This window comes from Ranitomeya variabilis, chromosome 6 (assembly GCF_051348905.1).
Source record: "Ranitomeya variabilis isolate aRanVar5 chromosome 6, aRanVar5.hap1, whole genome shotgun sequence".
Lineage (NCBI taxonomy): Eukaryota > Metazoa > Chordata > Amphibia > Anura > Dendrobatidae > Ranitomeya > Ranitomeya variabilis.
Genome location: NC_135237.1, coordinates 471076268 through 471097575, shown reverse-complemented (window position 1 = coordinate 471097575; position 21308 = coordinate 471076268). Strand labels below are relative to the sequence as shown.

The following is a 21308-nucleotide window of genomic DNA, read 5'->3' as shown; positions in this document are numbered from 1 at the left end:
AAGATTTTTACAGGTGAGAAGCAGAAAATGTTATTTTCTTGCTTGTGTCATTGAGGGACACAGAAGCCATGGGACATCTTATAGTAGTTCCAGTGGAAGGAAAAGAGCATAGAACTGGTCATCTGCTGCGACTAACAAAAACATCATAGGATGCAAAGGTGTGCACCCTACAGAACCCAGTATGGACAGAAACAGAGGCAAGCGGTGTGGGGACAGCAGACTCGGGGTGGCTGGGGATCTGCGCAGGACCAACACAATGATCTGTCAGTCAGCCGAGAGAAAACAGTAGATCCAAAAAACAACAGTAAGCACAAGTGGCATCCAGGAATACTAATGAGAGTTGGATACCACTTAAGACAGAGTGAGACTATACACTATAATGGAAAGAATCATTTTCCAAAAAAGGCTTTAAATCTGGACTGAGAATAAAGAGATGAACGTTGGTCAAAAGGTGCGGTCAATAAATAAGGCTACCAACTAGGCAGATTCCTGTGTATAGGCAGAAAGTTACCAATCAGTGGTGTAGGAGGGGTAATGCAGGACTCCGTGTTCAGTGACCTGCTAGATCTGCAGCAGAGAAAACAGTTTTTAATCAAAACTGCAGCAACTAGGATTAGGTTATACAATGCTAGAATCAGGGTCTCTGCCCCTATCACAAGCTGCTCTCAGATAAACTAGCAACAAATTGGTGAGAGATTCCCTATAAGATAATAAAACCGATCAGTATTTTTTGTGCTTGGTGTGGCTCCTAGTAGCAGTGGCTATTCTCTTCTGTGTCACAAATGACGTGAGCAAGAAAATATTTTCTTTAAATGTGATAACACAAACAAGGTCCAGATTAGTTGTTCTCATTCTGAAAGCAAAAGCCTAGATGACAGGGCAGGATATTGCCTCCTACTATTATTATGCAAAGTCCTGCATGATAATAATTTTCAAAATAAAATTTTAAATGGTGGCATATAGTCCTCATCACTCTCTGGTTGGTGTGGGCCATTCCTCTGGGTCCCTGATGACAAGCTAAATAAAGGAGCCACGGTGAAGCAGTGTGCACTGGGCCACTACATGTGCCACACAGCAGCCACATTAGGCAAACTGAGCAGCCAGCTGCACTTTACTGCAGAAAATCAACAGCTTCCTGGTGGTGCTGGGAGCCAACCTCACACCAATGTGATAGCTACAACAGCATTGACATATAGTAAAAAAAATGTCTTCTTAACTAACTAAAACAGAAGTTAATGAGGTTTTCCGACCTGAGATCACTCCTTTCGATCTGAAAGTAAGATGATCGGTCTGGACGGTATTCACGGTTCTCCCTAACATCACCATGCTGATGTACTATTCTGTAAAAAGAGTTCTGTTATTTAGGATCCTAAACCAATTAAGGCACATTTAGTAACATTCATAAGGACAAAGAACAGCAATGTAAAATAACAATTTACTGTCTTGTTGAAAAGTCTAACTTTTACCTACAGCCATGAAGTGGATTTATTTTTCATGAATATTTAAGATGTTTTCCAGTTTCAGCAGATAAAGCTTATCCATTGAGGCACAGACCTTCCATATACAGGTGCTTCTCCCAAAATTAGAATATCATTAAAAAGTTAATTTATTTCAGTTCTTCAATACAAAAAGTGAAACTCATCTACTATATAATTGTCTAAGGGTCACTTCCGTCTTTCTGTCTGTCCTTCTGTCTGTCTGTCTTTCTGTCACGGATATTCATTGGTCGCGGCCTCTGTCTGTCATGGAATCCAAGTCGCTGATTGGTCTCGCCAGCTGCCTGTCATGGCTGCCGCGACCAATCAGCGATGGCCACAGTCCGATTAGTCCCTCCCTACTCCCCTGCAGTCAGTGCCCGGCGCCCGCTCCATACTCCCCACAGTCACGGTTCACACAGGGTTAATGCCAGCGGTAACGGACCGCGTTATGCCACGGGTAACTGACTCCGTTACCGCCGCTATTAACCCTGTGTGACCAAGTTTTTACTATTGGGCTGCCTATGCAGCCTCAATAGTAAAAACATCTAATGTTAAAAATAATAATAAAAAAAATCATTATATACTCACCTCGGGCCGCCTTTCCCGCTCCTCGCGACACTCCGGTGACCGCTCCATGCAAGCGGCAGGTTCTGGTGCTAAGGATGGTGTGCGACAAGGACCTGCCATGACGTCACGGTCATGTGACCGCGACGTCATCACAGGTCCTGCACGAGAAGGACCTGCCATGACGTCACGGTCATGTGACCGCGACGTCATCACACCCTGGGACCAGAAGCTGCTGCCTGCACCGCACACAGGCGACAGAACTACAAGGGTACCCTCGGAAGGTAAGTATATGTTTATTTTTTATCCTGTGACATACGTGGCTGGGCAATATACTACGTGGCTGGGCAATATACTACTTGGCTCTGTGCTGTATACTATGTCACTGGGCAATATACTACGTGGCTCTGTGCTGTATACTACGTTGCTGTGCAATATACTACGTGGCTCTGTGCTGTATACTACGTAACTGGGCAATATACTACATGGCTGGGCAATATACTACGTGGCTGGGCAATATACTACGTGGGCTGTGCAGTGTACTACGTGGGCTGTGCAATATACTACGTGGACATACATATTCTAGAATACCCAATGCGTTAGAATCGGGCCACCATCTAGTATATTCTATAGAGTCATTACAAACAGAGTGATCTATTTCAAGTGTTTATTTCTGTTAATGTTGATGATTATGGCTTACAACCAATGAAAACCCAAAAGTCATTATCTCAGTAAATTATAATACTTTATAAAACTAGCTTGAAAAATGATTTTAAAATCCGCAATGTTGGCCTACTGAAATAGTTGGTTGGGGCTCCTTTTGCATCAATTACTGCATCAATGCAGCGTGGCATGGAGGCGATCAGCCTGTGGCACTGCTGAGATGTTATGGAAGCCCAGGTTGCTTTGGTAGCAGCCATCAGCTTGTCTGCATTGTTGGGTCTGGTGTCTCATCTTCCTTTTGACAATACCCCATAGATTCTCTATGGGGTTACTACGGTCAGGTGAGTTGCCAATCAAGCACAGTGATACTGTTGTTTATAAACCAGGTATTGGTACTTCTGGCAGTGTGGACAGGTGCCAAGTCCTGCTGGAGAATGAAATTTCCATCTCCAAAAACCTTGTTGGCAGAGGGAAGCATGAAGTGCTCTAAAATTTCCTGGTAGACGGCTGCTCTGACTTTGGCCTTGATAAAACACAGTGGACCTACACCAGCAGATGACATGGCTCCCCAAATCATCACTGATTGTGGAAACTTCACACTAGACCTCAAGCAGCTTGGATTGTGGCCTCCCCACTCTTCCTCCAGACTCTGGGACCCTGATTTCCAAAATAAATGTAAAATTTACTTTAACCTGAAAACAACACCTTGGGCCACTGAGCAACAGTCCAGTTATTTTTCTCCTTGGCCCAGGTAAGACGCTTCTGGCGTTGTCTATTGGTCATGAGTGGCTTGACACAAGGAATGCGACACTTGTAGCCCATGTCCTGGATACATCTGTGTGTGGTAGATCTTGAAGCAATGACTCCAGCAGCAGTCCACTCCTTGTGAATCTCCCCAAAATTTTTGAATGGCCTTTTCTTAACAATGCTTTCAAGGCTGCAGTTATCCCGGTTGCTTGTGCACCTTTTTCTACCACACCTTTTCCTTCCACTTAACTTAATATGCTTGGATACAGCACTCTGTGAACAGCCAGCTTCTTTAGCAATGTTTTTTGTGGCTTACCCTCCTTGTAGAGTGTGTCAATGACTGCCTTCTGGACATCTGTCAAATCAGCAGTCTTCCCCATGATTGTGGAGCCTACTGAAACAGACTAAGGGACCTTTTTAAACACTTAGGAAGCCTTTGCAGGAGTTTTTTGTTAATTATTCTAATTTACTGAGATAATGACTTTTGGGTTTTCATTGGCTGTAAGCCATAATCATCAACATTAACAGAAATAAACACTTGAGATAGATCGCTTGGTCTGTAATGACTCTATATAATATATGAATTTCACTTTTTGTATTGAAGAACTGAAATAAATTAACTTTTTGATGATATTCTAGTTTTGTGAGAAGCACCTGTAGTTGTAGCATCCCTCTGCCGGGATAGCAAAACTAAGCCTGGCCATAGTTGGCGAAATACATTGACAGAGATGTTACCAATTTATTTGCATTAGCATTGAAAACTATTTTTCTCTATATGCCATTTTTTTTACATAAATGATAGTGAATTTGTCGGTCTGAGGAAGCCTATGCCCTTCCTGCTATGCTCCACAAACCTAAAAAAAATAAAAGCATCAAGAGCGTTGTAAAAACTAAGTTGCAAACTTGCTCACAAAATACACATGCACCAAAATTTGTGACTTTCTTATCATTAGAAAATGAAAACATATCACTTGATAAATCTTCCCATTGTATATTTGGAATTTGCTTACATGTCATTAAACCATGAACAAGCTTTATTTGTTGAAACTGTAATATTCTACTAAAGGATATTGACACCTTCACTTACATACATGTATTTTGGGCAATAAAGCATTATATGCAACAGTGTTCAATTCAGCAGTAAATCCAGTACCTTTCAGGATGTGGGTTATATCTCATGGGCCTTCTGTCTTCTACTTCCCTGTCATATTTCAATCTACTAGTATTACTGTCTTCAGCCTCATTACTTAAATTAAGTCTGTGGGGTCTTCTTTCCGGCTCCCAATCTGTAGAAAGGTATCGGGGACGATCCATCACGTCATTATCCACATCTGGTCTCCGGGTAAAACGATTCTCGGTTTCAGTTTCATTATCTCTTCTAGCTGTCCTCTCAGCTTCAGATCGCCTTTTATTAAGGAGCTGCTCATAAACCTCCATGGAAGTATATGCATCCTTCTTGGGAAAAGCTTGGTCTTGATTAGATATTGGCACCGATGGGTACTGTTCAGGTTCCACTCTGTTCTGGGTTTTATAATTCTGTCACATATAAGAGAAAACATGTAAATGTGTTATTTTTACACAATGAAAGACAAAAATCTATCACTGCTCCTAAAATGCTAAACTGACTTGGGAGAGGACCTTGTGTTAAAAATATGAACTGGAGTTTCCACAGATTTGCTTTTATAGCAATTGTATGATATTTTTGCAGTGACGCAGTTGAGTCATTGTCCTGTAGCAAGATAAAACATGATCCCACTAAGTGTAAACCAGACGGGAGGGCATGTTGTTGCAAAATGCTGTAGTAGCCATGCCAGATACATGTGCCTTGAGTTCAGAATAAATAACCAACAGTGTCACGAGCAAAGCACACCGTATCATCACCCCATCCATGTCTTAGGGAGGGAAACATACACAGTGGGGGAAATAAGTATTTGATGCACTGCCGAATTTGCAAGTTTTCCCACCTACAAAGAATGGAGGGATCTATAATTTATATATATATATATATATATATATATATATATATATATATATATATATATATATATATAAACACGGAAAATCACATTGTATGATTCTTACATAGCTAACTTGCATTTTATTGCATGAAATAAGTATTTGATATAATAGATCAACAGAACTTAATATTTGGTCCAGAAACCTTTGTTTGCATTTCAGAGGTCAGATGTTTCCCAGTCCTTGACCAAGTTTGCACACACTGCAGCAGGAATTTTGTCCCACTCCTCCATACTGATCTTCTCCAGATCTTTCCGGTTTTGGGGCTATCGCTGGGTAACACTGAGTTTCAGATCTCTCCAAATATTTTCTATTGGGTTCCGGTCTGTAGACTGGCTAGGCCACCCCAGGACCTTGGAATGCTTCTTAAGGAGCCACTCCTTAGTTGCCCTGACTGTGTGTTTCAGGTCATTGTCATGACGTAAGACGCAGCCACGACCCATCTTCAGTGCTTTTACTGAGGGAAGGAGGTTGTTGACCAAAATATCGCGCTACATGACCCCAACCATCCTCCGTTCAATACAGTGCAGGGGTTCTGTCACCTTTGCAAAAAAAAAAGTATCCCAAAGTATGATGTTTTCTTCGGGTTGCACTCAACCTTCATTTTCCTCCAAACATGGGGAGTGGAGTTGATACCAAAAAGTTCTATTTTGGTCTCATCTGAACACATGACCTTCTCCCATGGCTCCTCTGGATCATCCAGATTGTCATTGGTGAACTTCAAATGGGCCTGGACATGTGCTGGTGTGAGCAGGAGGACCTTGTGTGTTCTGCAGGATATTAATCCATGTCGGCGTAGTGTGTTACTAATGGTAATGTTTGAGACTGTGGTCCCAGCTATCTTCAGGCTATTGACCATGTCCTCCAGTGTAGTTCTGGTCTGATTCCTGACCTTTCTCAAAATCATCCTTATCCCACAAGGCGAGATCTTGTACAGTGCCCCAGACTGAGGAAGATTAACAGTCATCTTGTGTTTCTTTCATTTTCTAATAATTGTGCAAACAGTTGTTGCCTTCTCACCAAGCTGCTTGCCTATTGTCCTGCAGCCAATCCCAGCCTTGTGCAGTTCTACAATTTTGTCCCTGGTGTCTTTAGACAGCTCTTTGGTCTTGGCCATGGTGGAGAGGTTGGAGTGATTGCGTGTGCGGACAGGTGGCTTTTATACAGGTAATGAGTTCAAACAGGTGCAATTAATGCAGGTAATGAGTGCAGAGTAGGAGGGCTTCTTAAAGAAATACTAACAGGTCTGGAAGAGCCAGAATTCTTGCTGGCTGAGAGATGATCAAATACTTATTTAATTGAATAAAATGCAATTTAATTAACATATATACTCGTGTATAAGCCGTGATTTTCAGCACATTTTTGTGCTGTCACATCATACTCACCCACTCCAAGCGCGATCGCTGCAAGTCCTCCCTGCATCCTTCTGCTGTCCCGGCGAGCCAACTTCTTCCGGTGTTCAGCGGTCAAGTGGTAACGCTCATTAAAGTAATGAATATGGATGTGACTCCACTCCCATAGGCGTGAAGCACATATTCATTACTTTAATGAGTGTTACCACGTGACCGCTGAACACAGGAAGAAGCTGCCTCGCTAGGACAACAGAGAGATGCAGGGACACGCAGCGACAGCGCGAGCAGGGTGAGGAGGATGGAGGACGGGGGGAGCCGAGCGGAGCCATGCACAGAACAGGGGAAGGACGGAGGAGCCATGCACACAACAGGGGAAGGACGGAGGAGCCATGCACACTACAGGGGGAGGACGGAGGAGCCATGCACACAACAGGGGGAGGACGGAGGAGCCATGCACACAACAGGGGGAGGACGGAGGAGGCATGCACACAACAGGGGGAGGACGGAGGAGCCATGCACACAACAGGGGGAGGACGGAGGAGCCATGCACACAACAGGGGGAGGACGGAGGAGCCATGCACACAACGGGGAGGACGGAAGAGCCATGCACACAACAGGGGGAGGACGGAGGAGCCATGCATACAACAGGGGGAGGACGGAGGAGCATACATACAACAGGGGAGGACGGAGGAGCCATGCATACAACAGGGGGAGGACGGAGGAGCATACATACAACAGGGGGAGGACGGAGGAGCCATGCATACAACAGGGGGAGGACGGAGGAGCCATGCATACAACAGGGGGAGGACGGAGGAGCCATGCATACAGCAGGGGGAGGACGGAGAAGCCATGCACACAACAGGGGGAGACACACATACCAGGACAGGGATGAGGGGACAATGCATACCCGGCTTATACTCGAGTCAGTAAGCTTACCCAGTTTTCCGTGGCAAAATTAGGTGCCTCGGCTTATACTAGGGTCAGCTTATACTCGAGTATATACGGTATGTAAAAATCATACAATGTGATTTTCTGGATTTTATTTTTAGGTTCTGTCTCTCACAGTTGAAAGTTACCTAAGATAACAATTATAGATCTGTCCAGTCTTTGTAGGTGGGAAAACTTGCAAAATCAGCAGTGTATCAAATACTTGCTTCCCACACTGTACATAGAAACCATCTGATCAACTTTTTTGCGAGGCAGAAAGACAAGACAGTCGGTATATAAAATCTCAAATTTTGAATCATTAGACCTCGGTACAGAATTCCAGTTATGTAATGTCCAGTTCTGTTGCTTGGCCTAAACAAGTCTCTTCTTCTTTCTAGAGTCCTCTGTAGTGGCTTCTTTGCAACAATTTGACCATACAGATCTGCACACAGTCTCCTCTGAACAGTTGGTGTTGAAATGTGTCTGCTTCTTGATGTCTGCACATCATTTATGATGGCTGTTATTTGAGGTGCTGTCAATTTGCAGCTCCTGAGGCTGGTAACTCTACTTAACTAATCCTCTGCAGCAGAGGTAATTCTTGGTATTCCTTCCTGGGGCAGACATGAGAAGTAGTTTCACCAATTGATAACTTAAATAATTACAACTGAGAATACCTTCAAGGTTTTAGCAATTTTATTTTATTGACTGACCTTCTAGTCTTATAATAATGATGGACTGTTGTTTCTCTTTGATCAGTTGAGTGGTGTTTGCCATATTTTGGCTTAGTACAGTTGTGGACCAGGGATCAGCACTGTATGGAGCTGTGTACCAGCACTGTCTCTGCAAAACATACCTGATGGTTGAAAACTGTTTCTGAACGCCGGTGACTCCATGAACAACCTCTTGACGAGTCATACCTGTTCACTGGAAGCCATTCCAGGTGACTACCATATGAAGCGACTTGAGGGAAGGTAAAATTGTCACAAAAGTAAAAGGGGGGTACTTTGACGACTAAGTGTTAACACATTCTGGTTTGTTTCCCAATTGTTTCTTTATCAGTTTTTTCCAAGTGTGTTCCTTCTTGGTTTTGCTTCCATGAGTCTGAAGTCAGTGTATATTTGGATTTTTCAAGGTTTAGAATATCCAAGCGGTGGTGTGTCAAGCGCTGTAGCTTCTTCTGAGCGGTTTACCTGCATGCCGCCTACATAATAATGGTTGGGCTGCGTATTGGAAAGTTGCCCCATTGAAGTGAATAGGATGGGTATCAAGTGTTAGAACCCCACCAATCATATAATAATGGCTGATTCTAAGATTAGAACATAAATATTCTGAGCAAGGAAATCCCATTTAAGAACTAAAAAAAAAAATATTATGTTTTAACAAAAGCAAATCACTGATCCATCAGCTCCGAGCTTCCCACGTAAATCAGCACTGGGTTTTGTAGAATAATTGAACTACAGTGATTTCTTTTTTTAATTTTGGATTACCAGAACATGTTTTTCTCCCTCCAGAGCAGCTTTGTGTATCCTCTCCTGTTCATCATCCTTCATTCTGAGGAACTGATTGTACTCCTGGTTTCTCTCGAGGCGCAGTCGTTCCTAAAAATATATAAGCATAATAAAAATGACACTGTCATACATTAATGTACACAAGATCCTAAACTGGGAAAAGCTTATGACTAAAAGAATAAAGAGAGAGATGAACAATATGTATGCAAAGTTCAAACTGGAAACATGATTTTCCAGGTCAGTAAGTTTACGGAGACACATGTATCGTTTTTTTCTAATTATCTTGTTAGTTTAAAAACATTCAGAGCTTTGTAAAAAAAAAAGTAATAATTTTGCTTTGTCACCATTTTCCGGGACCCCACACTTTTTTTTATATTACCATAAATGGAGCTGTGTCATGCCTTGTTTTTTTGTGTGGGAAGATGGTGTATTTATTCATTCAATGTTGAGGAACACACTATGTTTAGATCGCTTCTTTATTTCATTTTTTGCATTATTACAATAACCAAAAAAAACACAATTCTGGTGTTTTTATTTTTTCTTCTCTACAGTGTTTACTGATCAGCCTAATCTAATTTTGAAAGGTCTAATTTTCAGGAAGCATTGATACCAAATATCTCCCTTTTTTATCCTTAACTTTGGAAAAAGGGGGTGGGGAGGACAATTCAAAGGTTTATATTTTTGAAAAACGTTTTTCCCTACTTTTTACTTTGTTATTCCCCTTAGGGGACTTGAACCTGTGATCATCTGATCACTTGTACTAGATACGGCAGGGATGTGAAACTCAAATACAAAGAAGGTCAAAATTAAAAACTAGTACAAAATTACATGCAACTTTAATATTTAGTTAAAAAAATTTGTACAATTGAGGAAGTTTTTCCTTATCAAATATAACGGTGAACCATGAACAAAGTACATGACTGGAGCACTGGGTATTTCATTGCAGGCAGGGGTATACATAGAAATTATAAGGCCCCCTAGCAGAAGTTCTAATTGGGCACCTTCCCCCCCAAAAAAATACAAACCAAACCGTTATATTCAGCGGGGGTCACAGGAGAGCATAACCCACAGCTTTGCAGACCTTACAAAATAATTTTCCTCCTATTTAAGTCAATACAGTAACAATTGTCCTCAAAGTGCCAATTGCCAATAAAAATGCCCCCCCCAACACAATATGAAATCACCACAGTGATATGATGATTCTCCTGTACCCCCCTCCCTCAACTTCCCCGGTATGGTGGCCACAACACAGTATGATGCCCCAACTGTGATTCTTACACAGCCCACCACACAGTATAATGGGCTCCACATAGTCCTCCATAACGTTTAATTGGCTTCCCATACTCCTTCATACAGTATAATGGCCCCAGATAGTTCTTTATACAATATAATGGGCCCCAGATAGTCCTTTATACAGTATAATGGCCCCACATAGTCCTCCATACAGTATAATGGCCCCACATAGTCCTCCATACAGTATTATGGACCCCACATTGCCTTCCATACAGAATGCTGACAGTTGAAAGTGTGATGCTGGGCAGAGGATGGGGGACCGTGCCGGCATCATGGGCCAAATATAATCACCCTGTGGCCAGATTTTAACATGTGTGATATAGAGCAATACTAATGTATTGCTGTACATTGTAAAAATGACAGTCTGCTATGATGCCCAGCGACAGGCCAGACTTCACAGAAGAGCTCACATGACAGGCACAGGGTCCTGCAGCCGGCTCTCAAAGCTACCTATCAGCTTCCTGTGAACATGTCACTGCTGATGGGCACCCCAGATTATGTCTGTGTCAGATAGTAGTGCTAAAAGGGAATCTTGTCAGTAGAATGAACCCTCCTAAGATGTCTGTATGGAAATGTAGGTCATAGGAAGCTGAATAAAATAATACCTTGATATCTGCGATACTTTGTTTTATTCCAGAGAAGTCCACTTTTTCCTTATATGTAAATGAGCTGTGTCAGGCTCTGGCACGTTACTGATCTGTATGAGAATCTACCTCCAGAGATTATTCTAAATGAATGAGGGAGGGTGAGACATGTAACCAACACAGAAAAGTCCAATTGAACTTTGTCTTCTTGTAAACACATATTTTGCAGCTCTTAAGCTCTGCTGAATTGTAACAATATTGCAGCCCTGTCTGCCTGTGAGAAAGAAGCTGAGAAGAACCTGCAGATGTGTCAGATATCATCACACACAGCTCTGCAGTGAGATCAGGAGAGCAGAGTGCGGCCATCACACATCACACTGACAACAACTCCCCCCTGTGTCTGCCCTGTAGTCCTGGAACAGCTCATCTACATATGAGAAAAACATGGATTTCTATGAAATAAGATGTCAGACCGCAGATATCAAGGAATAATTTTTTTCAGCTTCCTATGACCAACATGCCTATATAGATGGCTAAAAAGTGATGACCCTACTCACAGATTCCCTTTAAATGCTGCTGTTAGTGATTGACAGCAGCATATAAGAGGTTAAAAGCAGAGATAGGCAGGTGTGCCGATCACTGATGTTAGCGGTAAATGGCATCTACCCACTGTGGCGCGGGCTTCTAAGCCATGACACGTTCCATGATGTATATATACACGTCATGGAGAATGAAAGGGATAATATATTATCAGTGACAAGTGTTCCTTGGTGACAGTGCACACTTCTCCTGTAGTCGGTGCTGCTCAGATGATTCTAAGAAGACGACTTACCTGGGCTGACAGCCGCTCACCTATGGGCAGAGACAATCCATGGGTGACTGGGTCCACTTCACCCGTAGATCTCAGGTGCTTCTAAATCAGAAGAGAATGCTATAATAAAATACTAACCAATATTACTTTAAGCAACATGTTAATTAATGGTACCAAAACCTACACATTAATTCCATTACCCAAGTATTACTTCCTTTATGATCACACTTATACCATTAAGGATCGAGCCAATAGGTCTGCGGTCCAGAACAATTATTTTTCCCGTTAGCATTACAGCAATCAGAATTTTTTTTGCTCGAGGCTATATTTTATATTTTTTATATACAAAAAAATGCTAAAGTAGCACAAATCTCAATAGTTATTGATTGCCAACAAAAAGTGGATAAATAAAATCAATATATTTACATCCATACATAAGCAGGCAAGGACTAATCGGCTATGAAATCATGCAGCAAATTTCAATGTATTACATGATTATATAATGACTGGAGAAAGCGCAGCCAGTAGAAGACAGAAATGCTTCAGCAAAAATGGACTGTGAGCAACGGAGCATTGATTGGCGGGTGATAATAAGCCACACAATGAGAAAACTAGCATCAAGTCTCATACGGGGCAGGTTTAATTTCTCTTTTTTTTAAATAATAATACTAAAAATATTATAGCATCTAAACTGCCTTGTGTGAGCCGGCTAATAAAAGCAAAGGCTGGTTATAAAACTATATAAATCAACTCTGGTTGCAGATCAGGTTAGTAAAAGAAGTTATTAGGATTAAATGTTCATTAATGTATTGTGGCACATGCGCAGACACCAGGGTGAAGCAGACACCAGCCTCCTACCTTTCGTTTGGCCTGAGCATTTCCCTAGAAGTCATGAAAATACAGCAAACTATTACATGGAAATGAAACTTTACTGTGAAGACAGGTCACAATAAGGATTCTTTGCTTTGGCCACAGTGATATTGGGGAGGAAGAGCAGAATGGAGCAGCAAGACTTTTGTAGATTTAGTCTAGGGTTATGACATAAGATTTGATAAGGGCATAAGGCCACTTATACATAGCAATAATGTATCTAAGTATTTTCGATCAGCGTTTGTAAGCCCAAACCCAGAGCAAGGGAGGAAAAAAACAACCAAAAGATCGAAAGACTTGCACATTTCTGTATTTAAACTCCTGACTTTAGCCAAGGCCTATCGTTCTAGATTTCTGATTTTATTTCACATACATGCTAAATCAATTAAAGGGAACCTGTCAGCAGGATTGTGCACAGTAGCGTACAGACAAGTGTCAGGTCGGCGCCGTTATACTGATTACAATGATACCTTGGTTGATGAAATCCGTCTTGTGGTTGTTGTGTAATCTGTATTTTCAGTATTGAGTGAATGATATGCTCGTGCCCCGGGGCGGCCTGTGGGGGTCTTCATGTGGTGCTCTGCTTAGGTATTCATAATACAGACTGCTGACAGGTCACTGATCCCTCACTGACCTGCTCCCTATTTTATATCCGATAGATCCTACTGCACAGGTGACGCCATCTTGATGGAGACAATTTTTTTTTTCCTCTAGCAAAATGGAGCCAGCGCAGTAGCATATCGCCAATAGATAGATGGTACTGTGCAGGCGTGGTTGCCGCCATTTTGAGAAATATTTCATTTTCTTTTCAGAATCAATGTAAAAGACTAAGCAAAACAATTTAATACATATTATACATGCGATCATATAATAATCAGTATGTAAAACAGGGGGCAGGTCAAAAAATGGACCAGTGACCTGTCAGAAGCCATCAGCATGAATAGCTAAGCAGAGCACCACATGAAGACCCCCCACAGGCCGCCCTGGAACACGAGCATATCACTAACTCAAAACTACAAATAAAGATTACACAACAACCACAAGACGGATTTCATCACCAGGTATCATTGTAATCAGTATAAGAGCGCTGACATGACACTGTGTGTAGGTTACTGAGCGCAATCCTGCTGAAAGGTTCACTTTAATATGTGTTTATTCTCTGTATTACTGAAAATTTACTGAAAGTTTGTGACTAGAAATTTGGCCTTAGCTCATAATTGGGCACCCATTCTCCATAGAAATAACTGGGACCACAGAAAGCAGCTGAAAGCCCCATTTCTCAGGTCAAAATACAGCACAGGTCAAAACCTTGGACAGACCTCTCCATGCAATGGTTTTCTTTGTGCTTATTGGAATGTGCACATTGTAGATTCAGAATCAAGACAGAAAAATCACAAATGAACACATATGGGAACAAGAGGGAAAAAAACACAAGTAAAACAAACCAGAATATGCGTTCAACCTTAGTTACGCAAAGTACCATTCTTTTAATCTGATGACAGCTTTACCAACCCTTAACATTCTCTAGAGCAGCTTCATTAGGTCATCACCTGGAAAGGCATCCAATAGTCTTGAAAGTGTTCCTAGAGTTACTAAGCATAGCAGTCCAATTCCTCTGGTCTCCGCCATGGTCATTCATAGCATGGAGATGTTTTGAAGGTTGCAACAAATGACAGTCCCATTAAGTGCAAACCAGATGGGATGGGATGCCAGTGCAGAATGCTGCGATAGCGCCTTGAATTTGGAATAACTCACTAACAGGATCAGCATCCTCACATCTCACACCTCTCCCTCCACTGTGGGCTCCAGAGAAGAAGAAACCATCCCCTCACCTGTTCTGCGTCTCTTAAAGACATGCAGATTGGCATCAAAAACAGGATTTTTGGTGGCTTACCGTAAAATCTGTTTCTCGGAGCCTTCATTGGGGGACACAGGAACCATGGGGTGTATGCTGCTGCCACTAGGAGACTGACACTATGCACAAAAAAAGTTAGCTCCTCCTCTGCAGTGTACACCCCACCGACTGGCATTATGCACTTCAGTTAGTGAGAAAGCAGTAGGAGAAAAACAACAAGGTTGAAACATAACCACAAACATGAGAACTGTAAATGTGAGAACAGTCATAGAACATAAAACAACAGAAACTGAGAAACATTGGGAGGGTGCTGTGTCCCCCAATGGAGGCTCCGAGAAACAGATTTTACGGTAAGCAACCAAAAATCCTGTTTTCTCTATCGCCTCTCATTGGGGGACACAGGAACCATGGGACGTCCCAAAGCAGTCCCTAGGGTGGGAAAAACAGACTTCCATCAGGTCAGAGGACTCACCACTGCCGCCTGCAAGATCCTTCTGCCTAGGCTGGTGTCCGCCGAAGCGTAGGTATGGACCTTGTAAAATTTGGCGAACGTGTGGAAGGAAGACCAGGTTGCCGCTTTGCAAAGCTGTAGGGCGGAAGCCCTGCGGTGCACCACCCAGGAGGCGCCGACTGCCCGGGTAGAGTGAGCCTTTATCCCAGGAGGGGGCACTCTGTTCTTGACCCGGTAAGCCTCCAGAATTGCCGTTCTAATCCAGCGAGCAATAGTCGCTTTAGAAGCCGGTAGTCCTCTACTCGTGCCATCAGGAATGACGAAAAGAGAATCCGTCTTCCGGAAAGCGGACGTTCTATCCAGGTAGATCCTCACTGCCCCGACGAGGTCCAGCTTGTTCAACGATCGCTCCAGAGGATGAGTCGGAGCTGGACAAAAAAAAGGGAGAACGATGTCCTCGTTGAGGTGGAAGGTGGAAACCACCTTAGGAAGGAAGGAAGGCGGAAGCCTGAGGACCACCTTGTCTGGGTGAATGACCAAGAACGGAGGTCGGCAAGAGAGGGCCGCCAACTCGGAAACGTGGCGGATAGAAGTGATGGCCACAAGAAAGGCCACCTTCCACGATAAAACTGACAGGGGAACCTCCCTGAGAGGCTCAAAGGGGGAAACCCTCAGAACGTCCAGTACCAGATTTAGATCCCATGAATCCACCGGGGCCCTATATGGAGGGACAGCATGGGCTGCTCCTTGAAGGAAGGTCTTAACCTGTGGCCGAGAAGATAAAGTCTTCTGAAAAAGGATGGAGAGCGCAGAAACCTGGCCCTTTAGGGAACTAAGAGCAAGGCCCGAATCCAGTCCTGCTTAAAAGAAGGCCAAGATGGAAGGCAGGGAAAAGGACATAGATGAAACGCGGTTGGACTCGCACCAACGGAAGAAAGCCTTCCAGGTACGATAGTAGATCCTGGAAGACGAAGGCTTCCGAGCCTGGATCATGGTGTGAATCACCCGGTCCGAAAGGCCGGACGCTCTTAGAACCGCGGTCTCAACAGCCAAGCCGTTAAACTGAGCGACTGAGAATTTGGATGGCAGATCGGACCCTGAGACAGCAGATCGGGCCTGTCTGGAAGGCGCCAGGGGGCGTCCGCGAGAAGGTTGACGATCTCTGCGAACCAAGCTCTCCTGGGCCAATCAGAATGACCGGCACCCCTTCTGCTTTGATCTTCTTCAACAGTTTGGGAAGCAAGGGAAGGGGTGGGAACAGGTAGGGCAGCACGAACCGTGACCAAGGAATGGCCAGAGCATTGACGCCCACTGCAAGAGGATCGCGAGACCTGGAGACTAACTGAGGAACCTTCCTGTTCGTACGAGACGCCGTGAGGTCCACATCCGGAGTCCCCCATCGAAGACAAATCTGATGGAATACTTCCTGGTGCAAGGACCACTCTCCTGCCGTGAGACCCTCGAGACTGAGGAAGTCGGCGGCCCAATTGTCCATGCCGGGGATATGCACCGAAGATATCACCGGAACCGTTGCCTCTGCCCAGAGGAGGATCTTGGATACCTCGGCAAGGGCCAAGGAGCTCCGAGTCCCCCCCTGATGGTTGACATAAGCCACAGCCGTGGCGTTGTCCGTCTGGATACGGATTGGTAGGCCCTTGAGAATCCTTTCCCAGTGACGGAGGGACAGAAAAATGGCCCGAGTCTCGAGGACATTGATCGGCAGAGATGACTCCTGCGCCGACCAACGGCCCTGAACAGTCAGGTGGCGAAACACCGCACCCCAGCCGAGCAGGCTGGCGTCCGTCGTCACCACTTGCCAGTGAACTGGAAGGAAGGACCTGCCCTGGGAGATGAGAGGTGACGTCAGCCACCAGTTGAGAGACCGTTTGACCCGGGGAGAGAGTCGGATCGGACGATCCAGGGAGAAGACAGACCTGTCCCACTGATACAGAATGGCTTGCTGAAGGGGTCGCGAATGAAATTGGGCAAAGGGAATCGCTTCCAATGTTGTCACCATCCTCCCCAGAACCTTCATGGCCGATCGGAAGGACGGGGGCCGAGGACCCTGGAGCAAGCGTATGTCCCGACGAAGGATGAATCTCTTGTCTTCGGGAAGAAAGACTTTGGTCTGACGAGTGTCGAAGACCATGCCCAGAAATATGATGCACTGAGAAGGAATAAGGCAGGACTTCTTCCGGTTGACCAGCCACCCGAAACGGGCTAGGGTGTCGAGAACGATGGACAGGCTTTTGTGAGCTTGAGAAAAGGACGGAGCCTTGATGAGGATGTCGTCGAGGTATGGAAACAGAACCAGGCCTCTGACCCTCAAGATGGCCATCAGCGCCGCCATGATCTTCGTGAAAACTCTTGGGGCGGTTGCAAGACCGAACGGTAGGGCGACGAACTGAAAATGTTCCTGGAGCACCGCAAAGCGCAGGATGTCGGTGATGTCCCGGGAATATCAGGACATGGAGGTAGGCGTCCTGAATATCTATGGAACACAGAAATTCCTCAGCCTCCATGGAAGCAATTACTGAACGAAGGGATTCCATCCTGAAGTGCTTCAGACGAACTCTCTTGTTCAGTAATTTGAGATCCAGAATGGGACGAACCTTGCCGTCTTTTTTCGGTACCATAAAAAGGTTTGAATAGAAACCTGTGAACCGTTCTTTTTCTGGGACGGGAACGATTACCCCGGCTTTGAGGAGAGAAGCGATGGCTGCGAAGAAACCCGGAACTAGAGCGGGGTCTCTTGGAGGTCAAGATTCAAAGAAACGATCCCGGGGTCGTGAAACGAACTCTATCTTGTATCCCGAGGATACAACGTCCCTGACCCATGCATCCTCTACTAAGGAGATCCAGACGACCCTGAAGAAGAGGAGACGGCCCCCCAGCCTGGGAGGTGTGCTGGGGTCTTGCCAAGAGTCATGCCGAGGGGGATCTTCCAGTCCTGGACCTGGAGGATCTACCCTGGGAGTAGCGAGGACGCCAGGAAGGAGTGGGCCTAAAGGATACTGTCGTCTTCTCCTGACGTGCCTGTTGCCTCTGTTGCTGCTGGGGAAAGAAGTTTGACGCCGCGAAGCGACGAAAAGGACGAAAAGACCGAAATTGACGTCTAGGAGGAGGACGACGAGGTTTAGCCTGGGGAAGAAGAGAACTTGTGCCCCCGGTGGTGTACTTAATGATTTGGTCCAACTTAGAACCAAAGAGACGAAACCCCTGAAAAGGCAGGCTGGTAAGGGACTTTTTGGAAGACAAATCCGCCTGCCAAGCCTTAAGCCAAACGGTCCGGTGGATGGCAACCGCGTTGCTGGACGCCTGAGCTGCACAAGACGCGGCATCCAGGGAGGCTGAGACCAGATATTCACACGCGTGAGAAATCTGGTTGGCAAGTTCCGCCAGCTGTCCGGGAGGAGCCCCGTCCAGAATGCCCCGACGGAGTTGTTTGGCCCATTTGGATATAGATTTTGAAACCCAAGTGGAAGCAAAGGCCGGGCAAAGACTAGCTGAGGCCGCTTCAAAGGCTGACTTCGCGAAAGATTCTATGACCCTATCGTTAGAATCCTTCAGAGATGCTCCGCCGGACAGTGGAAGGACCGTGTTGGTGGACAGTCTGGAAACTGGAGGATCCACCGAAGGAGAAGCAGTCCAATTAGCGGTGAGCTCCGGAGAAAAGGGATATAAAACGCCAAGTCGCTTTCCTCTCTGAAAGCGTCTGGTCGGGTTCTCTCTTTCTCTGGTCATAATCTCCTCGAATTCCGGGTGAGGAGCGAAAAACTTGGAAGGTGGTTTAGCCCGTCTAAACGAAACCACCTGATATGCGGGTTCCGTAGAGGACTCCTTGATGCCACAGGTATGATTTATAGCTCCAATGAGATTCTGAACCATATCCCTCATGGTAGCGATTTGGTTCGAATCCAGCTCCGAAACATCCACCGAAGGCGCATCTGAGAACGCCTCGCCTGACTCAGGGGAGGAGGACCGGGGGGAAGTCGACCGCAGAGAAGGACCATGTGGTGAGATGGAGCGAGAAGAGGACTCAGACCGGTGTTCCTGTCTGGAACTTTTGCGGCTTGCAATGGAGGGCTCGGACGAAGCTTCCTGCGAGTCTGCAGGGGTAATCGGTCCAGCACTGACACCAGAGTTTGAGACACCCGTGTTAGATCCGCCACCGATTGTGACAGAAAGGAAACCCAGCCTGGGGTGGCGGTATCGCTCTCAAACGGAGTAGCCGGGGGATACTGGGTGGTGGGAACAATCGGGTTGCTGCAGGCCTGACAGAGTGGAGAGGACTGACCTGAGGGAAGTTTGCAGTTACAAGACGAACATGCAAAATATTTGACTAAGGCAGAGGAATTAGAGGAAGAAGTAGGAGGACGAAAGCGGCCCCCTTTAGAGGTAGACATTTTGAAGGATCCCTGAAGAAATGCCAGAGGGTTAAGGGACAGAGGGGCAGAGGGGAGTGTCAGTCTGCAGTGCAGAGCTACTCACGGCAGACGAAAACTGAATTCAGGTGGAGGACGTCGTCCGGCTTGCGGGTGGACCTCCGGGGAAGACTGTTGACAGGAAGGCGATAAGAGCTCCTGCCGCAATTCAAGAGGAACCGCAGGAAAAACGTCAGATTGCGCGCTCTGCAAGGTGGTGGAGCGGCGGTGTGTGGCGTCAGCGTAGTGGGCGGAGTCTGCTGAGCGCCCAGGAGCACCAAGATGGCGCTGGTGGGCGGAGAATGTGGGGAGAAGGTCGTCGGGCGGGAGAAAAGCCTGCCCGAGCAAACTGGAAGTGGCGGAGTCGCGGCGCCGGAAGTAGGCCCCGGCCGAAGCCGGGAACTAAATTAGCAGCCGGCGGCCGCTGGAGAGGACCACGAGTCAGCTCCGAAAGGTACGGCCGCCGGGGAAAACAGCGCGGCTGCCTGTAGGGGGCCGCGCCGCACAGAGCAAGGATGCGGTCGCAGGCAAGGCAGTGCGAATGCCTGTAAAAGTGCGGCTGCCGTGGAGGAAGCAACGCGGCCGGTCACCAGGGCCGCCGCGCAAACGCTACTGCGGAGGTCTGTGCCAGAAAAAGTGCGGGCGCAGTAACAGCAGCGCGGCTGCCTGTAGGGCACCGCACCGCGCCGAGTAAAGATGCGGCCGCAGGCAAAGTAGTGTGGAAGCGCCCATATTTCCCCACTCTTGTAGCAGAGAATCCGCAGAGACCCCCCAAGGAGAGACTGATAGGGAGGGAAAAGGATACTCACCTAAACATCCCACGCCGTCCGGTACTAACCTTAAAACTTGGAAGGTATTAGACGTCCATGGAACTGGTGATGGACGTCCTCGTCGTCTCCTCCAACCGACAGGCTCTGGTGGGCGAGTGGGTGGGGGACGGAGCTAGAACCGGACTTCTGAGCATGCTTGTGTGCCAGGATCTTGGTCCGGCTGTTGGATCTATGAGGATACGGGGTGGCAGTACACGCCGTACTCATAGTCCGTATTGTGGGATTACAGGTGTGACTGTTCACCCTGTATCCCTCCGGAAAAACCTGAAAGAGAAACGACGCACATTGAGGTAGATAAGGGTCTAATAAAAGACCCGTGTCCACCTCCTACTGACACTAAGCTAAACTGAAGTGCATAATGCCAGTCGGTGGGGTGTACACTGCAGAGGAGGAGCTAACTTTTTTTGTGCATAGTGTCAGCCTCCTAGTGGCAGCAGCATACACCCCATGGTTCCTGTGTCCCCCAATGAGAGGCGATAGAGAAATTATCAAATTCTGACTGAACAGACCACAGTACAGATTTCCACTGATTTAATGAGCAGTCCCTGTGTTGCTTGGCCCAAACACATCTCTTCTTTTTACAGTCCTCAGTAGTGGCTTATCTGCAGCAATTTGACCATACAGATGTGGGTCTCACAGTCTCCTCCTGACAGTTCATGTTGAGATGTGTCTACTACTTGATATCTTTTTGACGTCATCATTTATGACAGCTGTTAATTCAAAGTTTCTCAGGTTTTTAACTGAGGTTAACTTTTCCTCTCCAGCAGAGGTAATTCTTGGTCTTCCTTTCTTGAGGAAGTCCTCATGATGGCCAATTTCATCACAGTGATTGATGGCTGTCATGACTGCACTTAAGCATATTTTCAAGGTTCTAACAATTTTCCAGGTTAATTTACCTTCATGTCTTAAAGTAGGGGCGCAAAACATTTCTTGAT

The 21308-nt window shown here is 45.8% G+C and overlaps 1 protein-coding gene across 8 annotated transcripts in view; it reads right to left on the bottom strand.

Annotated features, from left to right (window-relative positions):
* Positions 1-21308, bottom strand: part of CSPP1 (centrosome and spindle pole associated protein 1) — a 109919-nt gene that overhangs the window by 60961 nt on the left and 27650 nt on the right. For 4 of the 8 annotated variants that reach the window (XM_077270610.1, XM_077270611.1, XM_077270618.1 and 1 more), the window contains exons 6-10: positions 12802-12825; positions 11965-12045; positions 9235-9345; positions 4606-4988; positions 1251-1340 (exon numbers count right to left, since the gene is read on the bottom strand). In XM_077270610.1, the coding sequence (XP_077126725.1) occupies positions 1251-1340; positions 4606-4988; positions 9235-9345; positions 11965-12045; positions 12802-12825 (689 nt within the window). The remainder of the gene's footprint in view (positions 1-1250; positions 1341-4605; positions 4989-9234; positions 9346-11964; positions 12046-12801; positions 12826-21308) is intronic. The other 4 variants (XM_077270614.1, XM_077270616.1, XM_077270615.1 and 1 more) reach the window with 1 other exon arrangement.